This window comes from Leptopilina boulardi, unplaced genomic scaffold (assembly GCF_019393585.1).
Source record: "Leptopilina boulardi isolate dan_hultmark-lab unplaced genomic scaffold, ZJU_Lbou_2.1 LbouV2_351, whole genome shotgun sequence".
NCBI lineage: Eukaryota > Metazoa > Arthropoda > Insecta > Hymenoptera > Figitidae > Leptopilina > Leptopilina boulardi.
Window position 1 is genome coordinate 3,454,410 of NW_026137920.1, and position 16,301 is coordinate 3,470,710.

At 25.6% G+C, this 16,301-nt stretch overlaps 2 protein-coding genes across 10 annotated transcripts in view; one reads left to right on the forward strand and one right to left on the reverse strand.

Annotated features, from left to right (window-relative positions):
• LOC127286158 (ras-related protein Rab-37) overlaps positions 1 to 16,301 on the forward strand; it is a 293,485-nt gene that overhangs the window by 234,799 nt on the left and 42,385 nt on the right. The gene's annotated exons all lie outside the window — the stretch shown is intronic.
• On the reverse strand, positions 1,082 to 15,793 carry LOC127286169 (polycomb group protein Pc). Of its 2 annotated transcripts, none has more exons than XM_051312518.1 (6): positions 15,451 to 15,793; positions 13,995 to 14,750; positions 11,501 to 11,544; positions 11,296 to 11,419; positions 10,194 to 10,619; positions 1,082 to 5,530 (listed from the first exon to the last, which is right to left on the reverse strand). In XM_051312518.1, the coding sequence occupies exons 2-6, from the start codon at positions 14,052 to 14,054 to the stop codon at positions 4,802 to 4,804; spliced, it is 1,383 nt and encodes a 460-aa protein (XP_051168475.1). In that variant the 5' UTR covers positions 14,055 to 14,750; positions 15,451 to 15,793; the 3' UTR covers positions 1,082 to 4,801. The 2 variants fall into 2 exon arrangements, with proteins under 2 accessions (XP_051168475.1, XP_051168474.1); XM_051312517.1 differs by having other exon boundaries at positions 13,995 to 14,776.

A 16,301-nucleotide genomic window follows, 5' to 3' on the forward strand; every position in this document is an offset into this window, starting at 1 on the left:
ATTCATTTTAGTAATGTGTACATATTTGTTTTTCTCTTTAATGTGTTTATTTTATTTTCTATTTTTATTATATAGATTTTTTTTTATGAAACGATATCACTTTTACACAAAAAAAAATTTTTTTCTTTCTCTCATTATTAATTTTTCTCTCATATATATATTTAAATAAATAGAATTCACCCAATTTGGTTTTAAACAAATAAATTTAAAAAATTTAATTTGAACATTGAATTATTATATAAATTTAACATGATGAATATTTATAATATTGTTTTAAATTATAAGCATAATTATAATTTAATTCTTTTTTGAATTAAAAAATTTCTTTTCTGGATCAAATAATTTTATTCATTTTTATAGTAAACGATTTTCGTCAAATTACCAGAAATCGTGTCTATAATTTTACATAAGTAATTTAATTTTAAATAAAAATGTTTTTTATGCCTTTTTTCTGAATGTTAATTTTTAATTTTCTTATAAAAAAAACCTTGCTTTGAAATAGAAACAGTATTAAAATAGAAATAAAATTAAAAAAATATTTCAAAATAATTTAAATAAATTAAAATTAAACATTTTAATCGTCCAAAATTTGTAGCAATATTCACATTAAACTATTATAAATACGCCTACTGATAATCGAAAAAGCTGATACATTTTTTTTTTAATTTGATTAAAATTATAATTATGTAAAAATAAGCAATAATTTAAAAAATATATGAAAAAATATATGCGAATCAAAATACTGAAGAATAAAAATAAATAATTTTTAATAATTTTAATAGTTTTTCAAAAATTTAATTATTCAAAAAAAATTTTAATTTCAAATCACTTTGTTTTAAAAATCCAAAGTGATTTAAAATCAATCAATCACAATTTTATAAATAATTTTTGATTAGTTGATTTTAAAAATCGCGCCAAAATTCTTTCTGTCGATTGTTTTTTCGGACATTTGCAATTTCGGACAAATGAAAATTCTATCAATTAGAAATTCTGAAAATTTACTTCAGATGAGAAGATAAATTTTTTCTTCTTACGTGAATTAAATAAAAAGTTATAGGTTATCAATAAAAGAGACAAAATGTAAAATTAAGATTTTATTGAAATATAAGGAATCTGTACCAGACAGAACTAAAATTACTGTTGGATTTGGTACTACCGGGGTTCACGTTATCGGATAATATGCCTTGCGTAGTCATTGCGTTTACACAATAATTCTTTCCATTTTTTTCGAAATGGAATTATTCAATTATATCATTTGTTTGTTGTTTTTTTACACGAATCATTTGTCGGTAAGTACAGAAAAACAATGACCAAAGAAAAAAAAAAAATTATTTTTTTTTTACGCACAGTCTATCTCATAAGTCTAAGACCTAAGAAAGAATCTTTCAAAATTATCATCTCTTGTGTCAGCAACATTTTTACGTTTCTTCATTTTTTCAATGCTTTTTTCTTCTTCTTTATCTTCTTCTTCTTTCTCGGACTAAATATATATTTATATACTGTATTCTATTTATTTACAGTGTTGTTACCTCAGCGCTCTACTCATTTTCTTTTTTAAACCAAATTTACGTTCATTGTTTTTTTTTTAACTATTTACAATTCTTCTTCTTCTTCTTCTGCATTTTTTTTTATACAAGATTCTAAACGCGAATTTACATTATTTCGTAACAGCTTTTTTTTACACTGAAAAAAAATAGTAAATTTCGCAATTTGTCAGATATTTTAAAAAAAAGTTTCTATTTACAAATTTTGGTAATTTAAAATGTTTTCCAGTTTCAAAAAACAAAAATAAAACAAAAGTATCGAACCACGAGGTTAGTTATATAAATTAAAAATTTCCGAATTGGAAGATTATATTTGATATATTATCACTTTTTATTATTATTATTATTTTTTTTTTTTTGTAATATTTGATACTTTTTCTCAAAAATAATACGTTTTATTTTGAAAATTGGAATCATTTTTTTGGTCAAAAAAAAAAAGATGAATATGAAAATTATTGTAACGGAAAAATAAATGAAAAATTGATTAAAAAAAAAAAATTCTATTAGTTCTTTTTTTTTTAATCAAAAAAGTAGGATGTAAAAAATATTTTTTCCTTTTCCTAAAACGGAATTCAATTGAAATTGAAAACTATTAATATATATATATTTTTTTTTTATACATATATAAGTAATTTAAAAATATTTCTCTAGTTTTTTTTTTTTTTTTTTAATCAAATAGAATAAATAAGTAGAATTCAAACATGAACCAATATTTACAATAATAAAATACGAAAAAAGGGATGGGGAAAGTGAAATTTAAATTTTTCAACGTTAATTTTATAAAAAAAAAAAACTTCTAAATATAAAAAAAGTCAATAAAGAAAATTTTTTCTTTTTTAAAATATATTTTTTATATTTCACTATATTTAGAGAAATATTTTTTTTTTTTTGATATAATCAACAATGCGAGGAGCCACTTTTCGAGAAAAAAAATTTTTTCGTGAAAACTATCGAAAAATAAGACTTTTAAAAAAAATTAAAAACAATTCTAGAAGTTAAGATAAATCTCACATTATCGGAGGGGGAGGGGAACATTATTTTTCAAAAATGCGTCTAATCTCCGTTTGATATTAAAAAAAAAATAATTAAAAATCATCAACTTTTGTCTTATCCCTTGAGACTAAAAAATGTTCATTTTTCAAAAACCACAAAATAATCGATTTTTTTGCAATTTTTCTGTTTTTCCATTTTTATTTGAGTTTTTTATGGTTTTTTTTTTATTATTTATTTTTATATTTCTCATTTTCAACTTTTCCTCAATAATAGCATTGAATAATTTTTTTATTGACCAACTAAAAAAATTTTTTTTAAACATTTTTTACCAATTTTCATTAACAACGGTAATAATAAGAAATTCTTTTCACTGGGATTTTAATTTTGTTGATCAATTTTGTTATATTTAAAAAATTGTTCTAATTTTAGAAAAAACAGATAAATCGAGAATCGATTTTTTGGGGTTTTTTTTTTTTTTTTAACTAAATTCGATATTTTTAAAAAGTGTCTAAACTTTTTTCAAAAAAATGTTTATAATAAGGATGTCTAGTAATTTAAAATTACCCGCAGTTTTGCAATAATTTTACTCAAAAAATTTTTAATTTAAAATAGTATAGTTTTATCAAACTAAATAAAATTCAAATCTTAAATCATAAAAAAAGACATTAAAAACAATAAATATTTGAGGCATTCTTTATCAACAACTAATACGAGTCAAAAATTAAAAATTATTGAATTGGTTTCGAAATTTTGGTAAATTGTTTTTTTTATAAGGATAAGAAAATCCCTAAAATATTAGGAAATTTCTACAATTTTTTTTTGAACGCATTATTATCCCATAAAATAATCATTAGTTACAAATTTTCATTTTAAAGAATTTTCTATTAATTACTTTTTTTGACGAAAAAACGTTTTTGCAGAATTTTTAGGTAATTTTTATTTGGTAAAATTTTGAATTTTTATTTTTCTACGAATTGTAAATTGATAGAATTTTTATTTGTCCGAAATTACAAATGTCCGAACAAAAAATCGACAAAAAGATTTCGGCTCTATTTTTAAATTTCATCAATCATTTGCAATTTCGTAGAAATGAAAATTTGACGTCTTAAAAATTCGAATCACAAAAAAATTCAATTCAATGAAAATTCTTCAAATTTAAAATTCGATTAAATTAAAATTCTCATAAAAGTCATGTAAATTAAAAGACTATGAAATAAAAATTCTATCAAACAAAAATTCGTATGAAAAGGAAATTCTGTCAAATGCTAATTAACAAAACGAAAATTCCTCTAAAAAAAAAAATTATTATTTCTAATAAAATTCTTTAAAATAGAAATTCTAATTAATAAATTTTTATACAATACACATGCGCCCCGAAATATTTTGTAAAATTCACGGATTTAAAAATTACTTTGATATAATTTATAATTAATAAATAATAATTAATATAATTTATTTTTAACTATAAATTATAAATTTTAAGCGTAGAAGTAAAATTTTTGGTTTGATTATAAAAAAAATAAACAAAAATTTCCCGCGTTTTTTCCCCTATTTACTAGACACCCTTTGAAAATAAACAAATATTATTAACACTATGTTGGAAAGAAAAATTTTTCGTCTAAAAAATTTTGTTTTCTATCACAAACAATATAATTTGTGTCAAGGGATAAAAAAAAAAGTGTTCAAAAAAAAAAAAATCAAACGAGTATTTTTTTTTAGAGAAATAATAATTGAATTCTTGCTTTAACTCCTTTGGCTGTCGACGAGATTTTTTTTCACTGTTGGGGCTAAAAGTGTGTTGGAAAAAAGAAAAATTTTAATCGATTGTTATCTTCAAGTTTTTGGGTTTTTTGATAACGAATTTGACATCAGTTTTTCAAATTTTCGTAAAATTCGCCATTTTGAATTTTGAAAAACTGATGTCAGATTCATAATCAGCGACTCCGAAAACTACTTTCAGAAATATTTCAGATGATTTTAATTATTTCTTTTTAAGTAACGCATTTATGCGTAATTAACACTTTTGGCCAGTTTCAATTTTTGCGCACATTTATGCGTCAGCGACAGGCAACGGATTAAAAGTAGAATGTTTTATTTTTTAGGGCTTTTGTTTGTGCAATAAAAAAAAATTAATTATTTCACTGAAAGCAAGTGCCAAAAAAAAAAATAAAATAAATAGTATTTACAATTATTAATAAAAAAAAAAAAAGAGGACACAAATTACTTTTGCGATTGAAAAACGTTTTTTTCTTTTTTTCTCTCGTTTAGAGAACATCGCTCTTAGGATCTCTTTCCCGGAAGAAACCCTTTTCAGTCTTGCATTCCCTAATGGTAACGGTCTTTAAATTAACAGTAACGTCAGTGATAAAAACCTGATCGGCGACGGGATTTCTCGAATGCCAATAATCAGTGCCGGGACTAGTTAATGGGATATACAAATCAGATGTGACAAATTCACTATTTGCCTTGACTTGATTTTGACTGGCGTTATTGTTATTGTTTGTATTGTTGTTATTATTATTATGATGACCATTAACCATTGTGGGTAACCTGTTGTTATTTGTATAGGAATCAGTGGGACTTGGTGATTTATGTCCATTTGTATCAGTCGTGATTAGAGGACCATTTGATAATTTCTCCTGTGAACGATGATCGTGACGTGTTTTTGTTGTTGTTGTTGTTGCTGTCGATGCAGCAATTGTCGTCGTCGTTGCCGTTGTTGTTGTTGTTGATGTTGTTGTCGTTGATGAGGATGATGATGACGATGATGTTGATGATGTTGATGTTGTTGTTTCGACGGTGGTTTCAATTTGTGTTGATAATGGCGTTTGTGGTGTACGCGGCAACGATGGCGATGGTCCATGTGGTACGTCAGCTTCAGGTCGTTTTTTGTCTTCGGCAGCCGGTGTCGTTGGCATTGCCGGCGATGGTTCCTCTGGCGTTGTTGATTTTACACTCGACGACGACGGTCGCCTTCCATTTAATTTGTGATTCTGTACAAAGAAATTTCTCCATTTTTTAATTTGCTTTAATTAATTAATTATTAATTATTATTATTTTATTTATATACAAGCCTTGGAACGACTTTAAAACACAAACAAAAATCATTTTAGTAGATTTATATTGTTGAAAAAGTCGATTTTTTTATTTTAAATTATAATAAATGAATATTATCAAAAAAAATTTATTTCTATTTCATAATCGAACTAAAAGACAAATTTTCAAAATTTTATTTAAGTGTAGGACAAATTTCTTAAATTTTCATTTTAATCATTTTTTCAAGTCTGATTTAAGAAATTTATTTGAATTAAAAATTTGTTCATACTTTTTAGTTTTGATGGTCAAAAAAAAAAATTCAGGCAATACTTAAACAAGTTTTACAGATTTTTAAATAAACTTTTCGTTTTTTAAATAATAATTTTGAAAGAGTTAAAGTTGAAATTTTTAGAAATATTTGAATTTCAAAAGATTTTTTTAATTTAAAAACAATAATTAAATTTCACAGAACTAAAAATAATTTATCAAATAATTTTAGATTCCATTTTTTAAAAGTAATTGAATTTTCAAAGATTTACAATTTTGATTTTTTGAAATTAATTGAACTTAAAGTAATTTTTAATTTAAAATTTTTTGATAATTTCATTAAAAAATTTATAACAAATTGCAGATAAAAATACAAATAATTTGAAAACTTTTGAAACGAAAAATGATTTCAGATAATTGAATTTTCGAAGAATATTATAAAAATCGTTAAAAATAATTGAATTTAAGGAGAATTATAACTGAAATTATTAAATTTCAAAAAATTTTAGATGGAAAATTTTAGAAATAATTAAATTTTAAAAGCTTTTAAATTGAAATTTTTTAAAAGTAATTGAATTTCAAAAAATTGTGTTAAATTTCAAACAATAATTATAATAAGAGAAATTTTTAGTGATTTCTGTTGATGAAGAATTTATAAGGAATCACATAAAAAAAATTGAATTCCAAAAGTTTTTAATTGAAAAATACTTTCAGATAATTGAATTTTCGAAGAATATATTATAAAAATCATTAAAAAATAATTGAAATTTTTGCAAATAATTAAATTTCAAGTGATTTTAAATTAAAATTTTTTGTATTATTTTATTTGCTAATTTTTTTTAATTATAAACAATTTCATAAAAATTTTAATTGAAAAATAGTTTAAGATAATTGAATTTGTGAAGAATTTCATTAAAATTATTAAAAAAAAATTAATTTAGTGATGAATTTAAATTAAAAATTTGTTAAATAATTGAAATAAAGAAGATCTGAAGAAGATCTGCATTTTATACTTAAAAAAAAATGTATTTTGTTTAAAATTTTTTTTTTAAATATATAAAAAAAAGTCGAAAAAGTCGCATTTTATTAAAACAAATCGAAAAGAGTCGTATTTTTGAAAAAAAAAGTCGGAAAAAGTCAATAAAATCGTATAATCCGAAGTCTGTATTTTTGTTTAAAATTCTCATTTTAAACTAAATCACATTTACTTAATTTAAAATCACAAATTTGTTTTTTAAAGCTTCTAGTTATTCAATTATAACATTAATAATAATGTTTTCCATTAATTTTATAAATCAAGGTTGCAATAATTTTTATTCTTAAAAATTGCTCAAAATTTTCAAAAAAATTAGAGAAACTTTAAAAAATTTCAGGCCTTTTACACAATTTTCTGAAATTTTTTAAAATTCCACACCTTTTTCATGATTTTTATGTTCTGTTCTATATAAGCAGATTGTATAGATAATTATGTTTTTATAAATATTTTACATATAAACTTTTTGAAACTTTTTTTGCAAATTCTTAAATTCAATAAAAATAAAGTTAAAAACTAAAATTCTTGGATTCTGACAATTTTTTAAAATTATCTTTTCTTTTTTTAAAAAAGTATCATTTAGTTCACTACCAGTGGGAATTATGCGACCTTTTTTTGATGATTGTAAAACAACTTTAAACTTAAAAATGTAAAATAAAAACTAAAAATTAATTTTGCATTAAAAATTTTTTAAATCAGACAAAATTCTTTAATGAATGACATAATAACGAGAAGGATATATTAATTTTTCAATTCTAGGTCTCATTAGAAAGATAATCCATAGAATTCAAATTTTTTTAAAAGAATTTATATAAAAATTCTCGCGAAATTTACAAGATGTGAATTCTTTACAGAAATTTATCAATTTTTAGAAAATAAAAGGAAAAAATTTTAGTTTTTAAATTTTTTGTTGTTTTACAATCATTAAAAAAATAGGAGGTTTTAACTTCTCTTTTTCACTAAAATTAATGGTAAAAAAAAGAATCAAAAAATTAAAGAAAAAAATCAATTTGTATAATATTATTAGTCAATATTTTACGTTCGAGAAGTATTTTACGAATTAGGTAAAAAAATAACTATGAAAACATTGGAACAAATGGTGTTTAATAAACAAAAAAAAACATATTTTGTCCGAATGATTTTGTATTTATCTTTTTACCTAATTCATAAAAAAAATAATAATTTCGGTACGCATGAATATTCTCCAAATTGAATTTTTTGAAATTTCTATTGTTTCGAAATTAATAAACTCGAATTTCTATGTTACCGAATTTTATAAAAGTGGAATTTCTATTGAATTGAATTTTCATATTTAACAATTTTTATTTAACTGAATTTATAATTGAAGATTTTAAAGGAATATTTATTTAGTCGAACTTTTATACAACAGATTCTCTAGTTCATTGAATTTTTCTTTAAAATAATTTCTAAATAAATAAGAGTTCTATTAAATAAAATTTTTCTTTTACAATGTGAATTCACTTAAATCAAAATTCTGTTCAGTGAATATTTTCAGCTAAATGAAAATTAATTAATTAATTATTAATTTCGGTACAGTAGAAATTCCAACAAATTCAGTGTGAGAAATATTCATCACGATGGGATTCGACAAATTTTAATCCAAAAGTACTGGCCCATTTTAGCTCTTTTCATATATAAATTCCACATTATTTACTGAGTAATTTGAACCTATGATGAAAAAATTGGCAGAGAGATTTTCGAATAAATTCGATTTTTGTATATTTTTAAATTTTTACACTAAATTTTTTTTTACTTTAAAACAGTTGAATATTAATCAATTTGATTTCTAATCATGTATAAATTATCTTTCTAAAGTTGTCGAATATACAATTTAGAAGTGTGAGAATAAAATTTCAATGTTTGTTAATAATCTTGTATAAAGGTGTGATTCTCCACGAAGTTGTACAATTCCATGTCCCTTGTGTTTTTTTTTTAAGAAATAAATTGTGTAAAGAATCCAACGTGAAAAAGTAACTTTAGTGTTTACAAATAAAAGCCAATAGCCACTTTAATATATAAAATTAAATATTATTTTTAAAATTCAAATTAAAAAGCCAAACCGTCATGGGAAAGCCTTTCATTTACGAAACAAAAATAAATATTTTTAACAATATACAATAATAAAAATAATTATTGGTATCTGTTTTTTATTGTCCAAGTTTGCAGAATTCAGAAAAAATTGGTTGTTAAAAAAATTTATTTTTCTTTATCTTTTTTTTTTTTTAGATGTTAATTTTCTTGTCCCGTTATGTACGTCACGAGGAAGCTTTTTAATGAAACTGAATTTTTTCATAAAAATTAAAAAAAAGTTATTCTTTTGCAAAAGCAATAATTAATTTCCTCAAAAGTAGATTCATTAAGGCAGAAACTAATTTCATAATTGAATTTTTTGTTTTTTTTACATCTTTAAAGCATCAATTTTACATAGAGAATCACAGAATCTTTATGAGAAAACCTTTACATATTTTACAGAAAATTCATTAATTATATTAATATTTTCTTAATAGTAGTAATTTATAATTGAGGAATTAAATTTTATAAATTTTCTGTTAAATAAAGTGTAGTTGTATTAATTTAGTAAGTATAAATTCCGTGAATACGAAACAAACTGAGAATTTTTGATATATATTGTTTAAAAAATTAGTATTTAATGAAGATTATATGTTAATTTTTGTTAAATTGTAAAAAAAATATTTTTTAATAATAGCAATAACTAAATTGTACGCGTCAAAAATATCAAAAGCTAGAAGTCATGAAGAAAATCGGTTTGCCTTTTTTGTTTTTGAAAAACGTCAACAATGATTTCTATTAAAGGCGTAAGATTTAATCATGAAAAATCATTTGTTGTACCTTTATAATAGAAATCATTATTTTTTCCGAAACAGAAAAAAGCAAACCCAGTAAAGATTTTCTTCATGACTTCTAGCTTTTGACATTTTTGAGTAATAAAATTAAACAATATTAACAAACATTGAGTATTTATTCTGAAATTTCTAAATTGAATACTTGACAATTTCAGAAAGAATTGATTCATGATTAGAAATCGAATCGATTAATATTCAACTGTTTCAAAGTAAAAAATTTACTAAAAAAAAAAAGTTAAAAATACACAAAAATCGAGTTTATTCGAAAATTCCTCTACCAATTTTTTCATCATAGGTTCAAATTACTCAGTAAATAATGTGGAATTAATATCTCAATAGAGCCAAGATAGGCCAGTTAGGATTAAAGTTAGTCCAAGTCCAACGTTCCAAAATTTCAAAAAATTCTCCATTTTTCTTCGGGATGGCAAAACTTACATTATAAGTTGGCGATGTGGCGTTTCCTTTAATGGGCAATAGTCTTGGTAGTTTACCAGGTGGTGGACTTGTACTTCCACTGCTTGGACTACTTGTCGTGATTGTGACGCCAATTTTACCCGATTCTTTGCTCAATACTTCGGCTTTACGTTTAGTGCCAGCGGGTTCTTTCCTTGGCAAAAGAGGAATGTCCGCACTGCTATTTGAACTCTCTGAGTCAACGCTAAATGCCGATGCCGATAATTCAGGTGGTATTGACGATTCATGTCCATCCAATGAACTGTGAAGTGTATCCTCATCGGGAGCGACGGGATTTAATCGCGGTACTGCCGATGTACTTCCGGTCGATTCATCCTGACTATCTTCACCAACTCGTTCATCTCCGCCTGGTTCTTCTTCAACAACAAGATTCGCCAACACTTGTTCCTGTCGAAAAAAGAAAGTGATATTAACAAAAAAAAAAAAATCAACTAATGGATAAAAAATAAATTTTTCCAATTTCTTATCTCAAAATCAAAAATTTGATATTCGATTTAAATTGAGCAGGAAGAATTTAATTTTAATTTGCATTTTTTTCAATTTATTAGATACTAGATATAGAAATTATTTATTTAGACAAATTTTCATGTTTTGAATCAGCATTTAACAGAATTTATTTTTTAACAAATTTTTACTCAACAAAATTTTTCGCTATCAGATTTTTATTTTTCCAAAATCTCTCTTAACGAAATTTTTTTTTTTTAATTCTAACATTACCGTATAATAATTTAGAATTCTCATTGGAATTTTAAAAATAGCGCCAAAACCTTTATGTAGGTTATGTTCGAACATTTCCAATTTCGGTCAAATAAAAATTCGGCGTCTTAAAAATTCTATTAAATAAAAATTTATCAAATGAAAATTCGGTGAATTTAAAAAAAACCTGGCATTAAAAAATTCGAATCATGTAAAAATTTACTTAGATACTTTTAACAATTGAAATTCTTTCCGTGATTCGAATTTTTGGACGAATTTACATTTTTCAAATTAACATTTGACTGAATTTTCCTTTTTAAACGAGTTTTTAATTAAAAAAATTTTTAGGCTAGTAACCGGATCTTACATTATATCGTGTGTCCCTTCTCCTGGGTCGTCTTGTGACAATATCAGTTCCTTTTTGACTCTCCTCATAGAGTTCTATAAGTCGAACATCTAAAATATTTTCCTCAGGCTCCCATGTATTGTATCTGAGAAAAAGAAAAGAAAATTTATTATCATTTTCTATCTGATATACGATTTTTTGTTACAAAAATTAAAATTTAACTCACTTCTTACTCCAGCCTTTCCATTTGACGAAATATTCGACTTTCCCCTGCGTAACAAAAAAAATCTGATCAGTAAATTGTCATTAGTTTAATTCCTACATTACTATGTTTTTTTTTTGTTGTTTTTCCTTATTCGATTTTGTAATATTTTTTAACGAATAAAGAGCAGAGAGAGAGAGAGAGAGAGAGAGATTGCAATTATTGCCTCTTAAAGAATTGCAAATTATAAAATTGAAACTTGATGAATCATTTCTTCGAGTTAGAATTTCTTCAACTTCCATATATATATATATATATATATATATATATATAAAACATAATTTTTTTCAATGGAATTTTTAACAATAAGTCACGTTCAAGGATTTAGAAATAAAAATTAACTATTATAAACATGAACGCATAGTAAAAAAATTTTGTAAAAGAAATGATTTAATTCTAATGTTTTTATAATCTTCTAAAAAAAAACTTAATTTTTAATTACTAAAATTGACCAATTTACTCTCTAAATCTAAATTAGTAAAAAAAATAACATTATTAGTGAAAAGTAACAAATTTTTAATGGAAAAATGACTTAAAAAATAGTTAATTTGACTCTGTTACCAAAAAATTTAGTTATTTTGACATAATCTAAAAGTGAACTAATAAATAATTATTAATACATAATTTAATTGCTATTAAATTAGTTAATTTTAACTAAATCAATTACTTTTTTTAGTTATTTTTCCACTAACAATTTTCCACATTTTCTCTACTAACAATTAGTTATTTTTCACCAATTGCTAATGTAAAAATTTATCCAAATAACACTTTACTTATAATTACTCATTTTAACTAATTCAAATTATAGTGAAAATTTCTCTTACTTTATAGTAAATATTCATTAAAATTTTTTACTAATTGGAGTCTCTAGAGAGTAAATCTGAATTTGCGAAAAATGGACATTATTAATGATCGCAGAAAATTGTGATATACTAGTGCAACCATCTTATTTTAATACAAATTAACATTTAAATAAAATGGTTGCATTTTATTTTAATAACCCACAATTTTCTGTGTAAGAATTTTCACTAATTGTACGGTAAAATATTACCATTTGATTTAGTTTAATGCTAATTTCATTTTTCTACTAAAGTTTTAGCTAAAAAAAATGACTCACAGTTAACTTTAAATTATCAAATTGATACTAAAAGTATCGAAAATTGATTCGAATTTTTATATAAATTTGATACTTTTGGTATTAATTTGAAACTTTTAAATTAACTGCGGTCACACTAATTTAAAAGTATATCAAATTGATACTTTTTATATAACTTTGATACTTTTAAATTAGTGTAGTGTGAATGGCTAAATAACTAGTGAAAATTCTTACTAATCTGAATTAGTATAGCCCACTTTTCACTAATTCAGATTTAAAGAGATATACTCTCTAAATTTGATTTAGTAAAAATTTAACTAACTTGAATATTAGTGAGGGATTTTTTTGCTTTAAATTAAATTTTACTAAAAAAATTGATAGAAAATGTTTATTTTTTTACTAATTTATTGGAGCAAAAGGGAACTAATTCGTAGTAAAAACAAAATCAATCACTAATTCATGTTAGTTAAAATTTATAACCTAAAATTTTAGTAATCATGCAACAGGCAGTGTTAGTTGTAATTATTAATAGTATCGTCATTGTCATCATCATCATCATTATCAACATCATCATCAACATCATTATCAGCATTATTATCAACATCATCATTATCATCATCAACATCATCATCATCATCACTGGTAGTAATAGTAGTACTCATTGTAATAACAATAATAATAATATGCAAGTATTGCCCTTTAAGCCTCACTCCCCTTTAAATGCACTTCCATTATACAATCAAACACAATTAATTAACTCTTGAATCCTGAAGATTACGTTGTCTACTTGCCATGCTTATAATTTTTAACTAGATCAACCGTATGTTAAATAGAATGTAAAAAAATCTCTCATATCAGAGTTACATCAATATTTTCTCCTCTATACGAGACAGTAACATATTTTTTTCTCATCCAGTATTATAAGTCTACAAATTGAAATATAAACATCGCTCATAATGTTAAAAAAGCATCATCATTTTCCAATGCGTAATTCATGCCAAAAAGGACATCAACCATTTTCTATTTCTTAGAATCAGAGTACTGTTTCTTATATACATATATATATACAGTAAATTAGTATGCAATGCATGATTAACCTTTTTTTTCTACCCCAAATGAACGAAATCATACAAAAAAGGCTGAAAAAAGATCCAAATTTTATGATTAATATGAAAATGAATTAAAATCAGATAATATATATATATATATACAAATGACAGTAGTTGAATAAATTGGAAGTAAAAACGAAGAGTTTGATGGGCAACTCTCTCTCTCTCTCTCTTGCTCTCATTAGAAATATGTCCCGTCATGTGGCGCCGTCTAGTGGCGACATTTCGCAACACACATAAAACTTGAACATACCCGTTTTTCTCTCTTCTTCGTGATCCGTTCTGCCGCATAAACCCTGTCACCGAGATCCATGACTTGATTTTTTTTTAAATGTCTTAAGATTTTAAAAATCGTTTTTTTTTCACTTTTTTTTTCTCCCTCTTTATTTAAAATGGTGGTAGAAAAATTGAAAAAAAGGACAAAAAAAAAAAAAAAAAAACTCACTTATTTACAGTAAACACTAACCCCCATGTGGTGGTGTTATTACCCCTTTGGGACATTTGGTCACAATAACCACTTTTTCACTTGTTTTTCAATCACACTATTGTCAAAACACGTGCCGCACACTTTCAATAATGCCAAGAAACATTGTCGACATGATCAATGTTTTCACAATATCGTTGTGCAAAAACGAGGCTATTTTTCAGTCCAATGTTATTGTCGAAAGTAGTAGTGGTAGTATGCAACCGGCAAGCCACGAGTGATGGCCGATGACCAAGTTCCATCTGTAGTTGATGGAATTTTTCCAAAAATTCAAAATTTTTTCAAATTTTTAAGACTTTTGCCTTTATTTTCCTTTTTTGACTTTTATTGTCAAAAAAAAAAAAATATTACTGGTTCCCTTCGGGCGAGTTCGGGCCAGTGACGTCAACGATTCTCCCTCGCCTCGTAAACACCAAACATGGCGGTCGCGCACAGATAGGCGCCGAATCAAGGTTTTTCACTCACTTTTTTAATCCAACGTTTTTTGTTAACGAAATCGATGTAAAAAAAAAGAAACATTCCTCACTGGAAAATAAATCGAACAATAAACACTGAAATCACAATTAATCGTCACATTAGAGATATGGTGCTTTTTTTTTCATTTGAAACGGAAAAAAAAGGTGGATAGTATCCGTGTGTGACGCGTTACGATATCGACAAACTGGCGTCTAGTACATTCTCCGGTTCGAAACCGACTAGAGCCGAGAACTTCCGAACTCCCCTTGGCTCGTTATGCCGTTGGACTCGTCCGTCGTCGTACACGACAGGATGAGGAGAGAAGGGGGAGGGGGGGGGAGAATGAGAAAGAAAGAGAGAGAAGAGGGAACTAGCGCGCGACGGGGTCGAAGGAAGGGAGAGATATCTTCGTGAAAAAGAGAAAGAGAGAGAGAGAAAAAGTAAAAGACAAAAGAGTCGGGACTGAAATTGCAGCTATGAGAGAGGCGCAGTCAGGGAAAGAGGATTAAAGAATAGTGCGCAGGGAGGGGAGCATGGTCACAGGAGCTCTGTAGGCAGCACACACCACTTTGAAACAAGAAAGCTGCCTGCTTGTCTGCCGGTCTGTTTGCTGGCTTGCCACCCTACAAACCCCCCCACTCCCCTCTCACTCTCTCTCTCTCTCTTTCTCTCTCTCTACGCTTCGTGTGCGAGCCAGTCGGGATTGCAACGTTGCCAAATCTTCCTCACTTTTCCTCTACAATTCACACACAAGTCAATATATTTCTACCTTCACAATTATTAATTTCTTTTTTATCTTCACTCCTATCCCTTAAATTTTATCACAATTCTGTTCAAAAAACACTTTATCGATCATAAACCTTTCAATTTAGTTTGAAATTCGAAATCCGGCAACACTGTACACTTGAAACGTTTCTCTTCAATAGTCTCTCTTTCACTTGTTTTTCAATTTCAATTTTCCGAAAAAGATTTAAAAAAGGAATTCTTTTTTTTTGGGGGGGGGGGAGAGAAATTTACTCTATAAATATGCGAACCGAACTAAAACAGTGTCATCCGTTGTTGGCAAGAGGATATTGAGTCTGCTGGTCGTGTAGGTACCCATGAACCCTATCCATATCGAGGGGAAGAGAGAGAGAAAGAGAAGGAGAGAGAGAAGTTGATTGTGTGTGGAATATATAGGAAGTGAGGCGCTTGCTGATTGGTTGTTGAATTCACAGGGGCTGTGATGATTCGTTGTGAGGAAGTTAAGATCACCAATCGTGTTGTTAGTACAACCCACGTAGACGTCCCTTGTCGAATATACAATGGGCGTGGACTAGAATCGTTTGGAAAGTCCGTAGATGAAGATACATATCTTTCATTTAAGATTTTTTTTTTTTTTTAAATTCTTTTCCCTATGTTTTATATAAACAGCCGTATTCATTGGTGAGGGATGAAGAAAGAAGAAAAGTAGGGAAAGATTGTGAGAGGCAGAATGAAGAGAGGACAATATTGAGGTGGTTTTTTGACCAATAGGAATGGGAAAAAGAGGGTTTTTTTTGGGGGGTTTTTAAATTAGTACTGGTACAGTACTGGCGGGGTACTACTACCAGTACTGTACCATTACTGTGCCAGTAGTAA